General features: G+C 41.7%; 1 protein-coding gene across 4 annotated transcripts in view; it reads left to right on the forward strand.

Annotated features, from left to right (window-relative positions):
- Nucleotides 1-19806, forward strand: part of LOC143359488 (uncharacterized) — a 208594-nt gene extending 188788 nt beyond the window's left edge. For 2 of the 4 annotated variants that reach the window (XM_076797426.1, XM_076797428.1), the window contains 3 exons: nucleotides 12595-12815; nucleotides 15596-15680; nucleotides 17968-19806. In XM_076797426.1, coding sequence (XP_076653541.1) covers nucleotides 12595-12815; nucleotides 15596-15680; nucleotides 17968-18104 — 443 coding nt within the window. In that variant the 3' untranslated portion in view covers nucleotides 18105-19806. The remainder of the gene's footprint in view (nucleotides 1-12594; nucleotides 12816-15595; nucleotides 15681-17967) is intronic. The other 2 variants (XM_076797427.1, XM_076797429.1) reach the window with 1 other exon arrangement.
- The last annotated feature ends 5238 nt before the right edge of the window (nucleotides 19807-25044 follow it).

Below are 25044 nucleotides of genomic sequence, written 5' to 3' on the forward strand. Positions count from 1 at the left end.
GGTATTTGCGACATATATCGAGAGAACACTGTATTGGGGAAATAGTGCCGATGTGAACATTGCCGAGGAAGTCACTGAGTCAAGTAGAACGGACCCGTGAAAAGATCGTGGGACTTATACGAGGATTGTAGGATCTATAAAAACGTGTTTGGGATTCATGGAAAAATTTTAGGATTTTTGAAAAAATTACAGGATGTGCGAAAACTGTTTTTGGTCGCAAGCAAAAGCTGTGGGAAAAATTCGGATTACATTTATACCGCGGATAATATTTTCGCATAGGAAAAGTTACTATTTCAAGAAAATGCAAGATTTTTGGGACATCCTGTATAATACAGTCTCGTATTTATGTAATCATTACACACAAACAATGTATGCCAAAACCGAAAGGTCTGTAGTTATTTCTTAAGCAGAAGATTGTTCAGATCACTTCCCAAGAATATCGCAGAATATTGCAGAATATCTATAAAATCGTATTTGTTTAATTAATGTTGGAGCGCGTGCAAGCGGTAGGATTGTTCACCATGGCGCAAGAATTAGCGAAACAGTTTCATGTACACTTATCCCATGTCCTCGGCATTAATTAGCATACCGCACTGTCGCCAGACCTAATTGAATTCCTTCTCGTTGATCCGTTGCTCATATCTCGTTAACACCATTCGCGTATTAGTCCGTAATTAGCGAACGAGTAGAATTATCCATTCACCTCCAGCCTCGTTTCGAACTTCCACCGTAAAGTGGTAATAAAACCACTGTCATCCTCCGCCATATTTTCCATCAGTTTATTGCAAGCCGGGCTCAAGCAAGTTTTTACACCGCGTTCGATCTTTTATCCTCTAGGAAAGTGGCAAGAAGAGAAAAAAAAAAAAACTCCCGCGCTACGGGGCTATCTCGTGGTAATTATCTGTTGAAAACTGCTTGTCGTTTCATGGAAACGGCGAGGAACGCCGTTCTTACACTGTATCGATCAGGGCAGCATAATCATGTTCGCAGACCCTTTCCTTCACCTGTTTATGGGCCCTAAAAACTTTTCTTAGATCCCACAATTTTTTTTTTTCACAGGCTCCGCAACTCCTTTCGCAGGTCTCGTAATATCTTTATTGGCCCTACAATTGTTTTGTAGACCCTAAACAGTTTTTTATAGGCCCTACAATCTTTTTATGGGCCCGACAATGGTTTCTCACGACCGAAAACTTTTTTCGCCGACCCTATTGGTTTTTCATAGGCTCTAGATTTTTGCCGCTAATACTGAAAACCTTTTTTTTTTATAGATTCTGTAATCTTTTTTATGGGTACCACAATTTTTTCCACAGGTTTCACGTTTTTTTTTTCACGTCCTATTATTTCTTTTTATAGGCCCTACAGTTTTTCTCAGTTTTATGGATCCTACAATCCTGTGATAGGTCTCATAATTTTTCCACGTTGACCCTACTATTTTTCCGTAAATTCTACCTTTTTGTAGACTCCATAATTCTCTTGTAGGTCCCAAAAATGTTTTCATGCCGACCCTAATATTTTTAATAGCCCCTGCATTTTTTCTTTAAATTGTAAACATTTTTTCGTAGATCCTACAGTCTTTTCGTAGGTCCAACTTTTGCATATGCTTCGTAACTTTTCTCTGAATCCTATTTTTTCCCTAGGGTCCATAATTTTTCCGTTGGTCTTTAAATGTTTCTGTCGACTCTTCAATTTTTAATAAGTTCATTTAGAAGTTTCTAGATTAATCGCAGGTTATAAAATATCTGGCAAGCAAATCGAGTTCTCCCGTTTGAGGAATTTCGTTCGTCAAGCATTGTCGATCTTGACTGCTGCTGTCGATCCTAACGAAAAATCCTCGCCAGGTTTCACGGAGTCTTGATCCTTGCATCGACATTAAAAGTATCGCCGCAGGGTGATCGTGTCATCAGGAGAATATCATTAGCGGGTCACGGCGCGGGTCAGAACGATGCGCAAATATCCGACTCACCTTGCGATGACGATCATCGTCGTCGTCATCGACGCGTTCGTCGTCGTTCGTTACACGATCCTCGATCTTCCTTTCGCTTCTTTCGATCTGTCAAAATCACAATAGTTTGCAATCGGTGTCCGCGCGGTACGTAATGACGATTGCGAAAATTTGTTTTGGTTATTTCACTCGTGTATTTTTCGTTTTCGTTCGCATTAGCACTCCGAGCTTTCGTTCTGTACACAAAGAATCGTCTTCAGCCTTTTATTGTTAGTTGTTTTCGGTAGATATTTGCATAACTTTCGTTCTATACACAAAGAATCGTTTTAACACGAAACGGTCAAAATTAGAGGGGACCGGTTTTCTATTTGACAATTATTGAAATTATACAAACTTTTTCATTGGAAATTACTGAATTGATTTATTTATTTCAGCACATATTGTAATAAAAATCGTACAAAGTTTACGTAAATTCAATCTTCTCCCTTTTATTTATTTTGTGTTAAAACCTCTGGACCTGTTTTAGCTGGTTTCAGTCGACAGAAAATGTTTATAAATATAAGGGGAATGCTGAGATTGTCAACGAAATTGGTGAGAAATATAGTAAATGGATTAAAATAGTCGGTTTATCAGATTGCAAGCAATTTTTGAGATAAAGTGTGTCGTTATGGACGGTTTCGTCATCGTTGCGGGAGAAGCTCGTTAAAGCACGAGCAACAAATTAAAACATCGAGCGAGAAACAATTCACTTGTAGGTTCGAGCCAAGAGTTTCGCTTTTTACCGGCAAAAGCGACAGTCCGTTAGCTCGAGCATCGACTGGCCACGGTAATTACCCGTACACGCGAGTATACCTTAGCATAGCAATTACCCAATTACCGAGCTGCATGTTCCCGTCGAATTGGTGTGGCCAGAGGCGATCGTAAATGCGGTTTCGGAGGACAGGATCGACCAGGTGTCGTCAATCGAAGTCGATGAGTCGCTGAAAGGCTCTTCAGGCGAAAATTGTCAGATGTTCACTCTCGAAATTCTCAAAATCTGCTAAAAAGTATCTCCGAAGGTTGTTGGTTGGTGATTTTACACTTAAAAATAAATTGGACAAGAAATATTGTTTCGTTTCAGAATTGCTTTGCCACTGTTGTGGGAGTATCGTGTTTGCATGTCCGCCAAAAATGCACGCTATTCAATTGGACGATGCGTCTGTGCATGGTCGACCACTTCTACTTCTCGCGAGCACAGTGGCTGGCCAAATTATTAGAGCCACTTGGGCAAATTGTTTACATTTAAATAATCGATGTTTATATGCACAGTACACTGAGACACTGTGTACACTGTTTGTTCAGTACACTGAACTTTTATAAAATATTTTAAATTGTTCTCAAATTGACTTTTTCCCTTAAAACGATTAAAAGTATAAACATGTTTTCGTGAGAAACTCTTCAATGAGCTTCAACCATCAAAATTTGAATGAATTCAACCTTATCATTATTAGAAAACAATATAGCATATCAGTCTAGTATATCAGGTAAAAAAAGAAGTTTGAAGTGAAATAAAACTTGAAAATGCTTGTACAACATTCAAAAATGCATGCGGAGATTTGAAAAATGAAGAATAAATTCTTTCAACCCACCGCACTGCTAGTTTTCCATTGAATCATTTTACTATTTTGCTATTTTAGCACAGTTCTTTCGTGGTTTTGTCATTGTATTGTCTAGACTTCAATGTCACAAAAAAAAAGAAGACTATTTGAAATGTCAAAGGGATCGTGTTCGAGAATAATCGAATAATAATGAAGGAAACCGTTCTGGCGAGAAGGGGCGACCCCGTTGAGGGGACCAGGGGTTCAAGGCCGTTTGAAATGGAAAGGTCCATCAATCACTGTTACGTGATTGCGAATTAGCAGCGATTGGCTCGATAATTCAGGCAAATCAGTTTCGAGGCATCCGACCATTGCAGAGAGCAGCGGTGTTTCAACAGACTCGGAAGCTAACAGAGATCTCCCCGAGAGCTGTTCGTTAACCGTGACCTGGGTCACTGGCATCACGATAAACAAGGACGAATATTCACCCTTTGCATCATTTCACCATCGAACGTGGACACAGATGTTCCGCTCAATTAGCCTTTAACTAATAGCCGTGACTGATTTAATCTTTACACGTCTTTAGAGTCTTAATTCGAGGACGATTTGAAAACGCCACGGCGATTATTGTGTCGTTACAATCACCGCGTTAATCATTTTAATGTGACAACCGGATTAATGGCCTGCTATTGTTTTTGCGATCGAAACGATCAATCGCGCGGTAATCACACGGGCTTATTGAGTCTTCATTTACTGCAATAACGAAATCAGGTGTTGATTGCTTGGACTCGATGGACAGGGACAATTAACTTTACGATTCCACGGTTTCTTAGGTTCTGCTTAAAAGAAGCTTTCAATAAATCAGGTCAATTTTTTTTTAATAAAAGATCATTAGATTGGTTAATATATCTAATAAAATTGAGACTCGTGAATATTTTACTGTTTAAAATTTGATTAAGAAAGGAGACTGTTTCCCTTACAGTAATCTTTCTTAATATTCCGTTCGTTCAATTCACTATTGTCCTATACCAAATAATTTTTGCAAGATTTCGTTAGAGGAAGATAAGGTTAAAAAGTATTCAACTGTTACAACCACGTTCGTATTAACGACACGGAATTCTTTATATATTCATTATTGTCCTAAACAAAAATCAAAATACTACGATTTTAGATATAGAGCTTTGCAAATAATCGTTGTAAGATTTCGTTAGATAAGATTAAAAAGTATTCAACTGTTACAACCACGTTCGTATTAACGACACGGAATTCTTTATGGGACGCGAAGAATGGCGCTACGAAAGGATTTGGCATTCCGCATCCGAGCAGAAATTCGCGAATTTTCAGGAACGTCCTTCTCGCAGCGGGTTCAACGACCGAAAAGATCCACTCGAAAATGGCACAATCGGTCTTCCCTATCGAGGAAACCTGCTTCGGCGAACCGGCATTCCTTCACGCGCTCTATAAATCCTCTCCCCGTTTACCATAGACACGGTGTGCGCGAATTTCGGAACGCGTGCCTGAATTCGATGAAATTTCCTATTCCGCGTTAAATGGTATTCAGCGACGGTGTGCGTAACGAATAACCGACGAATCGATTTGCAAGCGAATTACCCGCGGTGCTGGTCCCCGCTGGGAAATGCATCTTCGATTCGTTTAGACTGCATTCGCTCTCTCTTTCTCTCTCTTTCTCTCTCTCTCTCTCTCTCTCTCTCTCTCTCTCTCGCGTTCTCGCGGTCGGCTTTTACTTTAATCCGGAAGAATTGGCCCGCGATTGGCGATTCCGGCCATGGAGCCGTGGAAACTTCCACTTTACGCCAGGTACTCGAGCTTACGGCCGCCATTTATCTTCCGTCGATCGGCAGAACCACGAAGCCCGGAATAGGGGAAAAATGTAAATAGGAGAACGTGAGGGGACGCTAGATGGAAGTTACGATGACGAGAGGGAAATATTCTGAATGGACGGTTTAGTTCCTGAACTGTTCCACTTTGAATCCGAAGCGCAGTCGATCCTTTAACACTAGAACTACCGAGCCCTAAACGTGACTTAGACTTATCGCTTTATGACAACAGCAAGATTGAATTTGCTCTGGTTTCGTACGATTTTTATGGTAACGTGTACTCCAAAGATATATTAAAACATTTCTCGGGAAAACGTTTTCGTAGTTTCGGTAATCGTGAAAGGAGAAATCATCCACCAGTCATTTTGACTGGTTCGGTAGTTCTAGTGTTAACTCTTGCCCGCTCGTCAAAAATATTAGGTCGTTCAGAAGATTTCTGAGGATTACGCATGGAAAGCTCTCGTTATATTGCTAACAGTAATTAGTGTCCAAAAAATTGGATCCTCCTCGGTAACTGTTATCGAGGAAGAAAAACTGTTTCGATTACTCAAAGCAGTTATCCAGAAGTTCATTTCGATCGTTTATAACTAGACTGCGGATCGTTATGCGAAATACAAAAATATTTGCATTGATTGCAAGACACAGGAGCGAAATGAACATTTCTTTCTTCCTTTTATTATTTTATTAAGCTAAAACCAATACGCCGGTGCCCTTAAATCTTTCTAACATGTCCACTGCTTTAAATTGTGCTTACCCATTTTTGTCATAAATGCATACAATCCGCAGTTCACTTACAACAGTGGAAGTACAATTATGAAAGCACACTTATTATACGCATACTATTATACGCAGTACACTTATAAAATTTCTCTCATCGATAACTGTTATAAGTGATCGAAATGAACTTCTCTCATTGATAACTGTTAGGAACGATCGAGTTTCTCTGATTGATAACTGTTATAAGTGATCGAAATGAACTTTTCTCATTGATAACTGTTATGAACGATCGAATTTCTGTCATTGATAACTGTTATAAGTGATCGAAATGAACTTTTCTCATTGATAACTGTTATGAACGATCGAATTTCTCTCATTGATAACTGTTATAAGTGATCGAAATGAACTTTTCTCATTGATAACTGTTATGAGTGATCGAAATAAATTTCTCTCGTCGATTTTTCTCAAATTTCTCTCATCGATAACTGTTATGAACGATCGAAACAAATTTCTCCCATCAATAACAGTTATGAGCGATGGAAATGAACTTCTCCCATCGATAACTGTTATTAGCGATCGAAATAAATTTCTCTCACTGATAACTGCAGCAAGCGATCGAAATGAATTTCTCTCAACGATAACATTTGTTACTGGCTTTTCTCTTTCCGGTTATAACAGTTATGGTGCCCGCTAAAAAGCCATCGAAATCGGAGGTGGCATCCGGTTGGTGAATGTTTGCGCGGGACCCAATCAGCCCAGTATTTGCAGGAAAGTAATTCCGTTCTTCGTCCCGGTCGTAATCCGAATTCCGTCGGAGATCGAGTAAAACGTCGCAAATCCGTATCGGATTCCGGTGCTGTGTTTACGAGGGGGTTGGGTTCTCTCGGCTAGACTAATGCATACCAAATGTCGTTGAATCTCCAATTGAAAGTGCTTCGGATGGGTCCGGCGTGTTTGCCGTTCGAGCCGTGTCTCGGGGTATTCCTGGAGGCGAAGCTTTTTCGTATATACGCGAGTCGATTATCGGATTTTCAGGTAGTGGGGGTTGCGGAATCGGGGGGTGGATAGACCAGGGGGATGAAAAGGGCACGTACATGTGGAGGACCGAGCCAGAAAAACACGTCTGCCGGTGGATTCCTCTAGGAACTTTTGGCGGTCGACCGTCACTCGATACAATTTATTCGAGCAAGTACCGAGGGGTTGGTTCCACCCCTCACCCCCCACCCCATCACACACGAGTATGTATCTTCGAACTTCGCTTTCTTACTCTCTGTCGGCCGAGTCTGACAGTGGGTTAATTTATCTGAGCGAGGGAAAAAGTTTCTTTCGTCGATTCTCGTTTACAGTGTCGCGAAATGCTGCGGGCTTGCGAAACACGTTCCGCAACTAGGGGGTGGAGGTGGTCGGTTGTTCCAGTCGAGCTTTCTTTGGTCCGGGGGTAAGTTTCGAGGCACGAAGATATGGTGCAACTCGAAGTTTGAATAGAAGGTTTTAGTGGGATCGTAAAGCCGGGAGTTCTCAAGTTTTTCGGGGGTGTTCCGGTAGACGGGGTGGCCTAGCTCCATTATAGCGTTGTTCGCTAAACGAAATGTATTGGCTATGAAGAAAGTTTTACGTATGCTGGCAGATGTTACCGAAAATAATGAACAGAAAAAATTCCATATAACTCCATCAGTGCGTGAACTTGTTAGCACTCTTACCATATTGGGAAAATAATTGATTTCTCTATATATGTCGTCAAGGTCTGGATGATACATGTCGCAAAATTATCCCCACTACCGCGGGGTATACGGACATCGAGGACTGTAAACATAACACGGCTAGGGTATGTCTCCTGTACGATACACGTCGCCGGCAAGACCCGCGTTGTTGACATATATCGAGAATTCACTGTATCATTATTTTGTTAGTTGTTTCGAACTTGAAAAATCTCTTAAAATAAAAATGCATCGGTGCAATAATTTAAAGAGTTCTGTATCGGAGATCAGCAGGGTTTTCATAGCAGGAGAGGTCTTTTGTTAGGCTACTGGCTCCTTGTTTCGCGGTACACTCTTTCCCAGCGCGCGTCTGACACCTCGCACCGAGAGACCGTGTCGCAACAGTGACCCACCATCGCGACATAAGCAAAAAGCGTGAAAGTACGAACGGCCAAGACATATTTAAAGTGATCGGCCGGCGTGGTCCACGGATTCCTCGGCGAGAGAATACCGTCGATATTCTTTTGTCTCGGGCGTCGCGTCGGTTGTTCGTTTTGTCGTCCGCGGGACACCGAAAAACGAAAGTGCGCGTTCATGCAAAATCGACTGGCGCTGCCCTTTGACCCCTGCGCCGGCGAGAGCCACGGACCGTCTGGCTCCGACAACGGGCTACGTTCACAGTTAGGTTCTCACGGCTCATACATGAATGCATGCATACGGTCTGAAACGGACGGCGATTGGCCGGGGCCGGTACGCCGCCGTTGTCCGGGCACGATCGGTACGTGGGCGATGCCCATGGTGGTCGACAGCCAAAGGGGGAAACGGCCGGCCGAGACCGTTCTGGGCTCCTTTGAGCCCGTCTGCCAACAACCTCGACACCCTATTTCCCTCGATATACCCGGCCGCTCTCTGGTCAACATTCGAAACCGCTTGCTCGACATCGCTGTTCCATCACGATGCTGACTCCGACCATAATTGAGCCCCCCCGGTAGCCGAAACTGATCCGACCAAATTGATCATGCCCCTCCGGACACCCCCTACCTCCGGTTCTTTATGGTTTAATTGAAAATCCCGATGCACATTCTCTCCGTATCTGTCCGTATCCGCCGAGCGATAGCGAATGAAAAAGAAAGGACTCGTGAGCTTTAATTTCCAGAAATCAAGATTTCTTACTTTCGGTTTTACGGTAATGAAACATTCATCGTCCTGTTCGTCTTGGTTTTCTGAGTAAAATGACACCAAACACGATACAATTGCGATCGTAATTGCCTAAGCAACGCGCGATAGTTCCGGACTTGACATTTACGGTAGAGGTACACGAATTCTTAACTTTCTTTATGACACGAGTCATTGTGATCGTAACTATGTCGTGTTTGGTGTCGTTCTAATCAGGAAAACGAGACGAATACATCTACAGACAATTATTACTACTTGACGTGGAAAAATTTTGAAAAAATTGCAAAAAAAAACGAGAGAAATACGTCTACAAACAATTATATTACTACATGACGTGACAAAATTTGGAAAAATTGCAATTGGTAGGAGTTGCAGGGAATATACTAAAACTCGTATTTTACAACTTCTTTATATAGACGTGTATTAAAAATTTTAAAAATGCTTTTTGTATACATGATCTGAAAATTTCACAAAATTGGTTGGTAGAAAGCGACAGGCATTGGAGGACGTAATAATTCTTAGATTTGTTACAATTAGATGCCGAAAATTTCCACAATAATTGTACATTTATTGAAATTGTAACGGTTGAACAAAGTTTACTAACTTCCAGCTCGCATGCTAACTGTACAAAATATAAATAAATTCAATCTTTGCATCTCTGCATGTCACTTCCAGCGGTCGGTAGGTTTACCGTAAATTCTATAAATTGATCGCGAGTTCTTCCGATTTGAATCTTAGATATGTTTCTCGTCGTGTTTGTTAACATGGAAGTATGTCGAAACAGAAAATGGGGGCCCCTGTGATAAAATTTCCGGCGTCGAATAAGAATGTTTGGATTATTTAAAATCGTGCTGCGAGCTGCACGGCGGAACGCTCGGAATTCTGTCACGTACTTCTGTCGACAGTCCAATTACCGCTTGTCAGAGACACTCTGAAATTGTTTCTCCGTGCATCGCGACTCCGCTTCCTGATTATTACTAAACGTCGCGCGACGTCGTGACGGAAAATCGGTACCGCGTTGGGAAAAACCGCGGGCAGCAAGCAAATCGGATAATGGAGTTGAACGGCAAGCATTCCCGGTAATGTAATTTACTTCAAACTCCATTGTCCGACGAATTTCAACTCCCTTGTTGGTGTGTGTTACAACTACACTGGGAATTTAATGGATTCACAACGAAAATAGGTCAGATATCACACTGAAAAAACATTTTTAGAATTTGAGGAAACGGTTATATTATTTTCGACTTTTGTTAACCTTCGGTATCTCACGATTCAATTGGACAATTTTTATTTTACAACTGTGTACAGCGAATTCACGATATAAGTCCCTCGCGCGGTTCTGGCGAGGGACATTTAGGCGAATTCTGTGATTCTCGCCGAACGTTGCAGTTGAAATGCACAGTGCACGCTGGAAATGTAAACGACCCTCTCGTCTATATGTCCTAAACCAGGGACATACAGACGGATAGGTCCAGGGACCCATAAACGCGAGGCCTGTAGGTACTTATATCGGGAATTCACTGTGTCAACTGTTCCACTGAAAAGTGGACAAAAATTCTTGTTCAATTTCTGCCACTTGGAATCGGTGCAGAGAATTTTGATTCCGTACAAAATCCTGCAGTCCAGTTGTTAATACGAATGAGTTATAAGTGAGCTTGCAGTGCGTGGAGCGATCGATTGATTTTACGAGAATGCATAATGGAAATTCGTTGTAAAATATGGTTTCTGAGTTCTTTAGAAATTTGTGCGTGTGAGACTGGAAGCTTGAAGAGATGTACAGTGCAGTTTCTGGTTATTTTTGGCAGCTTTTTACGTAAATGAAGTATTCTCCGAGTCGGTTGTACTCGTGGTCCTGACCCAACCTTTACGTGCAAGTTGCATTACTATCGCAGGAATATCCACCAATGGCATCGCGATACTACCGAGCCAGAAATTCCTCGTTCATTACTTATTGACTCCCTCGCTTCCTACTGGATTCCTTCGTGTACTCGTTCTTTTCTCCATTTAGAATGACCGAAATCGCACCGGTTACGGGTTCATATATAATTCGCGAACCGAAGCCGGAGCCTCGCAAATTCTCGGAGGATTTGTAGATCCAGTCGAGCCACGCTAAAGTGGAGCTCCGATAAACTCGGAAGATGCGCTCTCGTAAAAGATGAACATTTCTTTCCCGAGAAATCCCGACGGAAATAGATCCCGACGAGCACTGCGTTCGTTCGCTTAATTCGATAATAATACCAGACGTCGAATTGTTTAATTGCGTTACACCCCGTTCCTCTATTGCGGACTTGTGATAATTTCCGAATGGATCAAAACTTTTTCAGTCAATCGTGAGGAACAGAAGTTGAAAGGTTAAAGGTTTTCTCTTTATCCAAAGAAAATTTAGTTGATCGGAAATAATGGAATAATTCAGTCGTTTTTTTTGTGAATGCATGAAATCTATTTAGTTTTCATTTGAACGTAAGTTTCAGACATATTGAAATATATTTAGTGAAGTAAAGTAGAGTAAAGTAAAAAATTCATATGAGAAAGTCTGCACACCGTGTGAGTGCATAATTTAAAAATCTAGCTACACGATTATGACTTTAAATAAAGTGTTATTTAGTCGAGATTTTCGGGTTTCAAACACGCAGGGTAAAATTAGACTAAAATGTTCCGTAAATTTTGATTTTTACGATACAATGCATGTTTTATTCGAGACGAAAGTTTGTTGATCAGCAGAAAGGTACAGCGTGCTCTTCAGGATCGTTTCGGATTTTTCATCGAGAGGGAATGATCAAATTTTCATCAGGACGCGAGCAAGAAAATCGCTCGCCTCGCCCAGGTGTTCGAATGGGAAAGTTCATTAAGGGTGTTTTTACTTCACGAGGGTTGACCGACGAAGTTTGAATAAACACGGTTAAGCCTGCTTCGTTGAAATTCTGTGTTGGCGCTTTTCCTCTGGAGACCACGGTGCCGATGAAAAAACTTTTCCACCCGGCTGGGAGAGAAATCCCTCTCTGTTAGACCGTGAACGGGTTCGTTTAAAGTTGCTGATTTTTTCAAAGAAAAAGTCGATGACTGTATCGCCCGGTGCAAAATTATCGGTGCGAAACTTTGCGCAAGTTTCCAATTTTCCAAAAATCGCGGTAAGGGAAAAATCACTTTCTGAACGGAAATAATCTGAAAATGTTGGAAATCTGAAATGTGGCGATTTTAGTATTAACGTCTTTCTGTATTTCATAAAGCTCGCTCTAATTACTATAAAGATACAGTATTTACTCGATATATGTCCACAACACTGGTCCAACCAGGGACATATATCGGCCAGGAACGTAGAAAGGGAAACGTGTAGTACAAGGGACAATACTGAAAATAGGAAATAATAACAAATAAGGAAGATTTATTATTGGATTGGTAGTGGTCTCCTGGTCTCACACACACTTACGACCCCTCACGTACCCCATACATGTACATGTACCCCGAGGCAGTGGGGATAGTTCTGGGACTTTTATCGCCTAGGTATTTGGGACGTATATAGAGTGAACAGTGTCCTTGTAGGTAAAAATTTTATAATTGTCGAATGTCCTAACATTTCGGCGACCGTAGCGAGAGTTTTGCGAGTGGCAAACTTTGGTCTTAAATGTTCGATATTATTCTTGTTTCAGTTCTGAACGAGCTCGAGGGTTTAGCCAGGGGCGCAGATGCTAGAGACTGTCCTCCAGCTTCGAGGGCAGCTTTGGACCCTGAGCACGTGGCCAGGGTGGCTGAGAGTGCGAAAGCGGCTCTGTCCTTCGCCAGAAGCAGAAATCCGGCTATCCGGTGCTTAACCACAAGAGGAACTGTCCTCACTTCTAGCACCTTCACCGTCGAGGAGGATGTTGACAAGGTAAGTCGTCGACAGTTCTCAAAGTAGACTTACCGTAACTTCGCACAAGGGTATGTTCGCTTTCCAAAGCTCTGGACCAAGCAACTTACTGTTTCTTCAATCGAAAAGTACACTGTACCATCTAAATCTCTTTACAACACTTTCACTGACTTACAAACTCAATGACTCGTATAAACGAGGCTCGTCGTCGCATGGCTCTGACTTGTATAAACTCAATGTACGCAAAATTCTGCTTGAAGAAAATCAAAAGATTTCACGCACTGACCGTTTGTTTGATATTTCATTATTCTAATCCAAGTCAATTTAGAATTCCATGGGACTATGCTCTGAGAAACACTGACATAATTTCACAAGTACAGTGAATTCTCGATATATGTCCAGAAGACATATCCGAGTTCGTATTATGTTTACAGTCCTCGTCGCCCTAGGCCTCCCGAGCTTCGCGGCCCCTCACAATGATTTCTCGATATATGTCGCCAGGGCCTGGACGATAAACGTCGCGGAATTATCCCCACTACCGCGGAGTATTCCCCGAAGCTCGAGAGGCGAGACCCGTGTTGTTGACATATATCGAGAATTCGCTGTATACCCCGTGGTAGTGGGGACAATTCCGCGACATTTATCATCCAGGTCTCGGCGACATATATAGAGAAATCACTGTATATTTCGTCTTCGTTTGGCAAAAAATTTGTCACGATTGAAATAACAGTTATGTTATACTTTTTATTATTTTATTACTGAAACCTGACAGTAAAAGTGTTTGTAAAATGGTTTTTCGGATTTTTTCGGATCCTTGTGCCGCGGGAATGCTGTGGGTAGGCCCGAAGCTCTCTCGCGCAGTGAGAGACACGAGCAAGGATCGACTATTGATCATCGAAGCATGAATGTTATGATAAGAGTTCGAGTATCCGAGAACCCCCACGTGGCCCTTAGATAAAGCGTTCGCGCCGGCATAGTAACTTCTGGCGCAGCACGCATCTCTTATCTGGTCGGCAACATGCAGGATACACGGGTCGGATAGGATCGGAACAGGAACCTTGATCTGTCAAACGATAGATAACGGCCTCGGACCGGAGCTCGTTAGATTTGATTCTCCGCGCCTCGCCTCGCCTCGCCTCGCCTCGCTTCGCCTCACGGTGTCTCATCTTTTCCTCTTCCTTGTCTCTGTTCCTCTTCCATCTTCGTTCCCGTGCCCGTCATCCATCCGCGCTCCTCTTCCTCCTTCGGGAAGTTAAAAGTTTCCCCAGTTGGACGCAGACGACGCATTAACGTTCGCGAGCCGACTCCAGGGACAATCAGACCCTCCATTCTTCAGACCCTTGATTGCCATAAATAGTCATTTGCCCAGGTTTCCTTGCGAGCGGCGCGGCGAGACGACTGACCTTGAGCAGTCTGCCAAGATAGCCGGCGACCTCTGAGTTTGGTAATTGTCAGTTTCCCAGGGGGAATACTAATTCGCGGATTGTTATGCAGAGTGGATTGCAAGTTTTTCGACGGTTGACTTTTGAACTGGCGCCTCTCAGCCAGTGTAAGGGATTCGGGAGAGTACAAAGGAACCAACTTTTGTGTTTTCACTCGGCTAACTAACATTTAAGCTGTTACATTATTACCGATCGGTTAACATTATCAGAAGAGGAAATACATTTTCACTGACACTCTGTTCTTTACGATTGCCTTGGACAGCTTTTATTTTCCACAGAGATACTCATTGCATTTTTTTATCGGGAATAATTATTACATTATCTCTGGTTTATTAACATCAGCGAAAGAAGAAGTACATTTTCACTGATATTCTGTTCTTTAGAATTTCTTTGGACAGCTTTCCCATTTTCCACAGAGATACTCATGGCATTATTTTTATCGGGAATAATTATTATATTATTCCTGGTTTATTAACATTATCGAAAGAAGAAGTACATTTTCACTGACACTCTGTTCTTTACGATTGCCTTGGACAGTTTTTATTTTCCATAAAGATACTCATTGCATTATTTTTATCGGGAATAATTATTACATTATCTCTGGTTTATTAACATCATCGAAAGAAGAAATACGTTTTCACTGATGTTCTGTTCTTTAGAATTCCATTGGGCAGCTTTTCCATTTTCCACAGAGATTGCATTATTTTTATGGGGAACAATTATTACATTATCTCTGGTTTATTAACATCATCGAAAGAAGAAATACATTTTCACTGATATTCTGTTCTTCAGAATTCCCTAGGGCAGCTTTTCCATTTTCCATAAAGATACCCATTTCAAGACTATTTTTGCCAAAGAAGGTTTGAATAAATGTGTTCAGTAAGTGTCCACAAAAAAATCTTCACAATTGCAATAATTGTAAAATAAGTTAGCTCCAGTGTTGATAATACAATACTATAGCAGAATACGACACGACTACGTCGTAGCATGTACTTGAATTAAAAAGTCGTGCATCCAGAAAATAAATAAAAAAAGGGCAGTGTAATAAATGTCGCACACCTGACACCTTCCGAGGCAGAACGTCTACGAAAAGACAGGTCGCTGATGCCGCGAAAAATGCATCGTGCTATAAATACTGAGAGAATCCGCAATTTGCCGGCAATTGCAGCGCGCAAATGGCGTCGCTCGGTCAGAATTTCAAGGTTCTTGCCACCCCCGAAAAGCGGCAACGTTTTCTCGCATTGTCCCCGAACTAAAAATGGTCGCGGACGATGAGAAGTCAGCCATTAGGATTCGCGCGAAGCCGACGCGTGCCGTTTCGCAAATAATAAAGCTTGCGATTCTGCGATTCTGTTGCAGGACGGGTTGACAAGGAACGATGACAGAATACTGGCTACGTGCTTGAGCCTCTGCAAAACGGGTAACAAAGATCAAGCAAACGCAGGTAGGTACGGAAGGGGAGAACCGCGAGCAACACGTTCAAACGTTCAACGTTTCCTAGCAGCTTTGATAGTGATTAATACCGGGCCGATTGTGATTCTCGTTTACACGGAGATTAACCGTTATCCGTCGCGGGGGTAGCCGCTGTGTTACCGTGTTCCAGAGTCGACGCGTTCACCTTTTATCAACCGCCAATCGCGGTAGCGTTTATCAGCTAACACGCTACTAATTATCCGCTTCTTCCTGACCGCGGGAACGACACCTCACGGAATCACCGTTCCTCGGACCCGCCGCGCTAATTGATAAACCGACCATTTATTCGCGTTCGACTACTGTTGATTAACGTTGCCCAACAATTCTTATGGGAACGCGCGATTTTGTTGACCCATTTGCATCATAAGGAAGTGGGAAAAGAAGGCCTTTGTCACCAAACTTTCTTCTTGTTTTATTAGGTTGTTCGGAAAGTAATTTCGTTTTTACTTTTTTGGTGAAAATGAAGGACGATTTTCTTGTAGTGTATACATATTTAATTTGATGATGTGTTCTCCATCTTGGTGCAATACCAAAGTACCCAATTACCCAATTGTGTCTTTATCAACTTCAACTGGCCTTCAACTTTCCGACTTTCGAGTTTCCATATTTGATGGGGCACCAAACAAAAACTATTGCGCAGAATCGAACAAACTTTTTCACAAACAAGCCTTGCCATATCGGCTGTCAAAATATATAATGACAATGCGGCTTAAGTGTGAAATTGCCTGCGAAAAAATACAATTACGTTGTCTGTTGGGAAGAAACGAAATTACTTTCCGAACAACCGAATATTTAAGTAGAAAAATGACTACAAGTAAAAGCATATTTCAGCATTACAAGAAAACATAAATTAAGCGTATATATACGCTCCTGTGATAGTGCACAGGAAAATTGAGCGTATACAGTCAGTCCCATAAGTATTCGTACGCTCTTCAAAATCGCATAAGTTGGACTATACTACTTGAATTTTTGTGAGAAGTTAAAAACAATTGGATCACTACATAACGCGAGAGAAATGTCTGATTAAAATTGCAATTGGTCGAAAGTGCAGAGAAAGTACTAAAAGTTGTATTTTGCAACTTTTTTATGTGGACTTACATTGAACATTTAGAAAGTACAATTTGTAGATCTGTATGAATTATATTTCATGAGTATGAGAATTTCATGAAAATCGGTGAACGTTGCAATGAGCTGCAAATGTTCCAAAATGATCACATAAGGGCGAAATTCCCTAAGGCCAAAATTCTGCGACTTTCGCCCTTAAGTCTTCATCGTTAAACGTTTGTAGCTCAGTGCAATGTTGACCGATTTAGATGAAATATTTAGAATATGTATAATTGATACAGATGTACAAAACGTACTTTTTCAATTTTTAATGTAAGCCCGCACAATAAAGTTGCAAAATACAACTTTTAGTACTTTCTCTGTAATTTCAGTCAAACATTTTTCTCACGTTATGTAGTGATCCAATTGTTCTAACTTTTCAAAACAATTCAAGTAGTATAGTCCAATATTGACAAAGTTATGCGATTTTTAAGAGCGTACGAATACTTATGGGACTAACTCTATACACGCTAATGATACAAATGAGTCAAGGGAAATAGTAGTCTCGGTTGAAAAGTAGATCAGACCCGGTTCAATAACTCAAAGTTAATATTCTCTAAGTTGTGGGGATTTATTCGTATTCGACTACTGGACTGTAATTGAACAATTGCCCACCAAATCTACTAGGAACGCGCGTTTTTGTTAAAGAAAAAGTATTCTCGGTTCAGAAGTAGATCAGACCCGGTTCAATAACTCAAAGTTAATATTCTCTAAGTTGTGGGGATTTATTCGTATTCGACTACTGGACTGTTATTTAACAATTGCCCACCAAATCTACTAGGAACGCGCGTTTTTGTTAAAGAAAAAGTATTCTCGGTTCAGAAGTAGATCAGACCCGGTTCAACAAGTAAAAATTAACATTCTCCAAGTTGTGGGGACTCATTCGCGTTCGACTACTGGACTCTTGATTAGCAATTGCCCACAAATTCTTACAGGAGTTCTTGAATTAATATAAGAATTCTTAAATTAACAGTATTCTCGGTTCAGAAGTAGATCCGACCAGGTTCAATAACTGAAATTTAACATTCTCCAAGTTGTGGCTCCCCCTTCGTATTCCTAGGGTTGATAGGCTTCCGGTAGACGAAGCGTTAAAGACAGCTCGTTCGCCTAAAGAGCGTTCGATGTAGCGTGATCCCCGATTGCTTTGCCAACAGAAGAGGGCCAGCCGAGGCGTCTGCGAAGGGAGGTGGTTCTGCTGACCGAGGACAGGAACCTGAGGGTGAAGGCTCTGGCGAGAGACGTTCCGGTGAGAGAGGTCCCAGATTTCATGCAATGGGCCGGCCTCGGCTGAGACGTTTCATCAACCAGACCCACCCGTTAACGAAAAATCTCCCGTTACCCCCGCCGAGAAAATTTCGACCAGCAAACAGCCCGCAGCAACAGCAGCAGCAGCAGTAGCAGCAGCAAACAAGAACCAGCAAGACCAAAAGGAAAGCGCGGAAGAGAGAGACAGAGAAAGAGAGAGAGAGAGAGAGGGAGACAGAGAAAGTAAGCGAGAGATAGAGAAGGAAATGAAGAAAGAAGATGGAGGATGTCTCGCGAGTAGATAATATGTTCATCGTGCTCCCAACACCCTGAATCGTGGCCGATCAGCCGTCGAAACGTAAGTTCGTCATGATCGTCAGTTCACGATCGTGCGCGCGTACTCCTCCCGGCCGGGGACGATGATCACCGAGGACGATGACGGCGGCGTCGCGTTTATCCACGACAATGTTACTTACCGTTCGAACGAGCCACAGAGACACGGATCTTCGAAATTGCGCGTGAGACAGGCCGGTCGAATGTTAGTCTCTTCTCCAAGGACGGAAACAAAAAAAAAAAAAAAAAAAAAAAATACCGAGAATCGGCTCGAGGGAACCACACTCAGACCCGGTTCTCATCCCTCGAGCCCTTTTGAAATCGCTGAAGTTCGATTTTTCGATCGAGATCGAAATTTCGGTGACGAACGGAGGAACGACGTTGGTGAATGATGTTTCCTCGGAAAGACCGGCGACTAACCGATGATGGGAGATCGAATGGCCATCGGGGAAAAGTAATTAGAGAGAAAGAGAGAGAGACAGACAGACAGACAGTCAGAGGCGTCGGTATTTTTACACGTAACGAATATTTTTTGGTTGATTTTTATCGACGACGGGTCCCCCGCAAACTCGCGGGTCCCGTCCTTTTTTTGTGTACCTTCCTTTTATCATGTTTGTAACGATCTATACACGTATACACATATATATCTACATGTATATATTTGTACGCACTTTTGAATATTGTATAGGCCGTATGCGGTCGTTTGAGGATGCGCACGGAATCCGGTGTACGTCCGCGTGTCGTTTGCCCCTTTCCTTTCTTGTTTTCTTGTTTGTTTATTTTTCTTCTTCTTCTTCTTTTTTAATGCCGTCCTTAGCGAACCTCGTACCGAATGGTTCTCGGAGATATCAGCGTGTTTTTTTTCGCTTCCCTTCATCTTTTTTGCTTTTTTCCTTTTTTTACAAGAGATGGTCACCGTTTTCGAGCTCTCCGAAGCGTTTTCCTTGTTATCGGCGATTCTACTCGAACCATTGTCCACCTTGTTTGGTGATCAGTTTCTGTTTTGTGGATGTTCCTACAGAATTTTTTTAACCACTCGTGACAGCTCACGGATCGACGGCCCCGCGAATCCGCCGCTTTTGATACGTAGGCGTTTCACCGAACGATCATGCTTTGAACGATCGAGCAACCTTCGCCGTGCCATTTGACGCTGTGTTCAAAGCTAGACGAGATTAGCGTATTTCGAGTTAACCGCTGCTAGATCGAGTAATCCACTGTTTTCGTAAACTTAGTGTTCGCTAGGGGAAAAATAGAAATTGCTTGCACAGTTTGCTTTTTTCTTAATAGTACACGCGGTTGTTCTCCAGTACCGTTTTTACCAATTTTGCACAAGAGAGCTGTGTTGAGTTTGATTGTCGTTGTTGTTCGAAATAGTAGATTACTCGTTGATGCACTTAGCACTATTTATTTAGAAGTCGAACCGTTTACCTCTCGGATTTCCGAAGCGGTATGCAAGCTGTTAGTCGGACTAGCAATATTAGCACCGATGCGGATCTTTATGCAAAGTAATTAGTTACTTGCTAATTGTAATAGATGAGAAATGGTATATTGACATTTAAGATTTGTAAAATTGTCCTACAATTTCAAATTTTATCTACTCAATTTTATTGTAAACGCATAATGATCCGCAGTCTAGTAATATGCATTGTGCTAGACAAGGGGAAGCAAAGACTTATGGGACACGGATTTTAATGTGTCTCATACGGATTGTAGTGTTCGTGTAACACAAGAACCTAAAGCTGGGTTCAATACTCAGGTGTTTTTAGAATATTAATGAAAGAAGATGCTGACGAGTTGAAAGACTAATGTTTCTAAGGAAATGTTGAGCGAGGACTTCCTTAACCCATGAGCAAATTTTTTAATCAATATTTTAGGAACGCTTGATAGTTGCTGCGTCACATCTTCAACATATATGAGACGCATTAAAATCTGTCTGCCATGAGTCTCGGCCTCCCCCTGTCAGTAGTATTAACGCTACTATTTTTAAGATAATTAAGTGTCCCCGATTGTTTTTACACACTAACAGGAATCGAACTTTCCGAAATTGCAATACAATTATAATAGTGCGTCTAATACCACTTTTTAAAATAAATGAATATTATAATTAATATTTTTAAAGAACCAATTCATCGAGACTTCGCATCACCCGCAGTCTAGAAGTTATACTGCCATTTTATTCCGTTTGTTTTACCGAAGCAAACTTTTGTTTGATTGCCGAACATTGAACACGGAAAGCTGTCGCGCACCTTCGATCCGTAAGCGGTCACGAGAAAAGTTTTAATCCCCTTTTATAGTGATTTACATTCTCTTAGTGTGAACGTTCAGGAGGACACCTTTTTACTGCACAAAAAAAAAAAGAGTGGCGCCATTTTACGCGAGCACGAATCATGCAAATCTTAGATCCCCTAAACGGGACCCCGGGCTACTTGTTGCAAAATTGTTGCAGAGCCATGCCGTACGAGGTCCGGAAATCAAATCCTCGACGTTTTCCAGCGATTACGCGCGCGTCCTTGTCGAGCGCGCCTGCGACCGCGTGAATTTTTAATCATGACACCCCACACGCGTCAAAGTCACGGGAACGTGACCACTGCGAAACCGAAGTGTCGCTAATTACCTCGTACCTGCCGCGAACGACGGTTCCTTTTCGTTGGTGACGTTGCCAACTTGTCGCACTTGGCGATGCTTGGGCGGCCATGTTGTCGGAAACAATGTTTTACATTTAACAACTCCCCTCTTCGCAGTCAAACTAAGAAAATTTCCCTAAATCAAGGTCATCAAGTTCTAACCCTCGCCATAAATTTGATTAAATTAACGCAACTTTGTCTGATTTGTTGCTCCTTGGTCCGCCGTGTTGGGGCCGTAGGGAACAACATCGACATTTTCAATTTAACATTTTCTCACAGTCAAACCAAAGAAATCGTCATTTTTCCAAGTTAAACTCAGTTATATTCATTTACTAAGTTCTATCCTTTACTATAAATTAGCTTGTTCAGTAGCTTTGTTAGATTCGACGTTGTTTGGTCCGCCATATTGGCGTAGTCGCAGTATCATAACTCCGATCCCTTTCTTTAAATCTCTACACGAGTATCATCTCCTTGATAAAATTAGTAACAACTTATTTAAATTTTACCTCTAAAGTCGCCATTTTTGTGCCACTCCGTTAAGAACGACGTTTTTCCGACGGCCATTTTGGTGTCTCCGTGGACAGCACCGCATAACTTGATTTAACGATTAAACCAATAGCATTGTTTGGTCCGCCATATTGGCCGAGTATCATAACTCCGATCCCTTTCTTTAAATCTCCACACAAGTATCATCTCCCTGATAAAATTAGTAACAACTTATTTAAATTTTACCTCTAAAGTCGCTATTTTAGCGCTACTCCGTTAAGAACGACGTTTTTCCGACGGCCATTTTGGTGTCTCCGTGGACAGCATAACTTGATTTAACGATTAAACCGATAACAGGTCTACAGTGTTTTAAATGAATTTAAATCAAATTTCTTAACGAGATATCATTGTTTTGATTAAATGAATGCAGCTACTGCCGGTAGAACCAAAATGGCGTCCGCACTACGAACACAGCCGCCCACTGCCGAGCCATAAACGCCACTTCGCGGGCATAGTTGGCCAGATCTCCAGCGCACGTACGAGGTATAGTAAAATCCAATTAACGTGTAATAATCGAGATCAAATGATTCTAATCGTTGCACGGCTGTCCTTTCGTGGAATAGAAACGTAAATACATACTCTTGGTAGAGTTGTCAGGCTTCGAGTTTCATCACAGAGATCATAATCGATCCTCAAGGTCGAATTTCCAAATGCCTTTTCGGATATTTCCGGCGACGAACACCGCGGTGCCGTTTTCCCCTTCGTTTCTTCGTCCTCTGCGATCCACATGCTCCCCGTAACCTTGCAGAGTATGCCACTTTTAGCGATTGCTATATTCTTCGAACTCAGAGAACCCAGCGTAGACGATACAGCACTGCATAACTTAATGACCATAAATTTGTCCGAAATGTACGTGCACCTTATATATAGAGAGAGAGATACCGTTTTCAAGGTCATTGTGGATTGCAGAGGTGCACCATTGTTGGCTCTGCCCGTGGAAAACAAATTCGAATCGTGGCCATCGAGATGATTGAGTGTTAATAGGCTGTTGCACATTACGTGATTATAACAATATAATAAGGAGTCCTTTTTAAAGAAACAAATTTAAGATTTTTGTCAATTTTAATTTTTAGAGTTGTATTATACTTCTATTATGCTACGGCAGTTAAAGTGCTTTGACGCACGATGTAGGTTCTCGATTTTTAAGCGAGTGCATCAATAAAATAATGAATTCGATCTTCGTGTTAATTGTTGTACCGAATTTATCATAACGATCACTTTCGTTCGTCGATACCTCCTTGAATATTTCGATCGATGAAAGTTTCCCGTGCAACAGTCCTATAGTCATCGACCGACTGCTGATGTTTATGCGACGAAGATCAAGATTTCAATGAAACTTCCGTAGCGATCGATCTCTCGACGGACGAAACGATCGTTTAAACTCGTCCAGAGATCAAATGGATTCGCATAAAGACCGGCAATTCTGAAGCGTTCGCTTCACGACGGATCGAGGCGGCGATCGGATCGATCGACGAACGAACACCGACGGAACCAGAGGAACGAGAGAGCTCGCATAATCGCTATCATGCGCGCGTCGTACCGGGCCTGCGCTTTCTCATTGTTGCCCGCGATTCTCATGAATTTCCCTGTAGCTGTTAAACTAGGAGGTAACAGAGATCTATCGATGCTTGGCGCCCGTTGATTTCGTAGGATCTAGAATGTTCGGCGTGGTCGTGACGTTGCTCGATCTAATTCGGAGGATCCATTTTGTAAATCGGAACAAAGTTTCAGCGCGGTGAAATGTTTCGCTGCTCTGATCGGCTATTAGTTAACAACAACTCCGATCATTCGAGTATAGCAAAAGATCTGACACGCCAGTAGATTTGGTACGATCAAGAACATTCCGAGTAGAACGATCGATAGATCGGGCCTGTAACGAGAACATGGCTCTGTTCGCAAGCGAGCTTTTGATTTTTCAGCGATTTCCAAGCGGATTCGATTTCGAATTCCTGGCCGTGGTTGTCGGAGAAATTTCCCCGGCGAATTGTATGCGCGATCATTCTTGTGTCGATTATGGTTTGATCAACCGAGCGAGGGCCCCAATAGGCTCTCTGCCTGCTGCGCGACGCTGTCTGATTGGTCGTAGAGACGAGCGAGGCACAGCGTTCAATGGGAAGCATGTTTGATATAATATTAACAATTTAACAACACACGTTTTCTAGTAAATTAAAATCTATTAATACGCGAGAGCAGTTCAACAATATACCCTCTGTTTTTCCGACTCGCTCTTAATGACGCGTCCTATCGGTCCCGAACTCGATTGGCCGAACTGTATCACAATAATTCTTTCACGGTTATTAATTGTTAGCTGTCCCTATTCCTCGTGATCTTCAATTTGTAAAATTCGAACGCAATCGTGGTCGAGGACACGCGAAGTAATTGTTCGATTAAGTACTTGCTATCTTAACTTTGCGCTACTGTTTCCTCGGTTTACGGTACACACAAAATTCCGAACGATTCATTTTGTTTTTATATTAGAAGAATAATCGAAGACTCTGGAATTACAATTTTTCATCAGACCTTTTTGGAAACGCAGTAGGACTTTTCGGTTGTACCGTGGATTTTGAACAGTTTTGTACGCGAGCGAGAGTGAAAATCCGCGAAACGAGGGACCGAGAGACAAAGCTGCGACGTGTTCTATTTTTTTTTTTCTCTCTTTTTCGACAAAGATGTAGTTACTTAACGATCACTAGCGATTAATCCGCGTTTTTGGTGCGAGCGTGAGAAAGCGGCGAAACACGTTGGAGTGAAAAACAAAAACAGGTATACCACGGGAGAAACGTATGTATAGGTGTCTTAACTTAACTCTTCTTGATCGTGCTTCTTCTTTACTTTTCTTCTTCTTTTTTTTCCCTTTTAATTTCGTAATTTAGTTGTACACCACTGCTATTATTAATATTATTTTTTATCATATAGGACGTATACGTTAATCCATTATCACATACGATTGGCCGGCCGCTATACGTGTTCGCTCTTATTCTCCTTTGGTTAGGCATTTCTTCGCAAAACGGTGTTGCGAATGGATTCAATGATACGTAAGCTCTGCTCAGAAAAATTCCCCCAAAATACCAAAAAACAATTAACGTGCTAATTTTGCTAATACTTTCCATATTTTCTGATAATATATATATATATATATATATATATATATATATATATATATATATTCATTTCAACAATATAGAAATTCATTTCTCTCCGTTGTAATTTAGCGTTTAAACACAGTGTATATTTCCAGTAAGTACTATTTTTAATTTTAAAAACGTCTTTTACGAAAGATTTATGTTTCTCCTCCAGGGATGTACAAAACCTAGAGTATGTTTAATTATTCCTTCTCGAAAATTCATATCTTCTTCTCTGTCTACACTTATCATATCTATAGTCAGTATGTTAGCGGTAAATATTTTATCTAGTTGCACCGTATAGTGTTCCGTACTGCATGTAGTTAACAACCGTTAAGTGGAAAACCAATATCTAGCGTCG

Source organism: Halictus rubicundus, chromosome 12 (assembly GCF_050948215.1).
Source record: "Halictus rubicundus isolate RS-2024b chromosome 12, iyHalRubi1_principal, whole genome shotgun sequence".
NCBI lineage: Eukaryota > Metazoa > Arthropoda > Insecta > Hymenoptera > Halictidae > Halictus > Halictus rubicundus.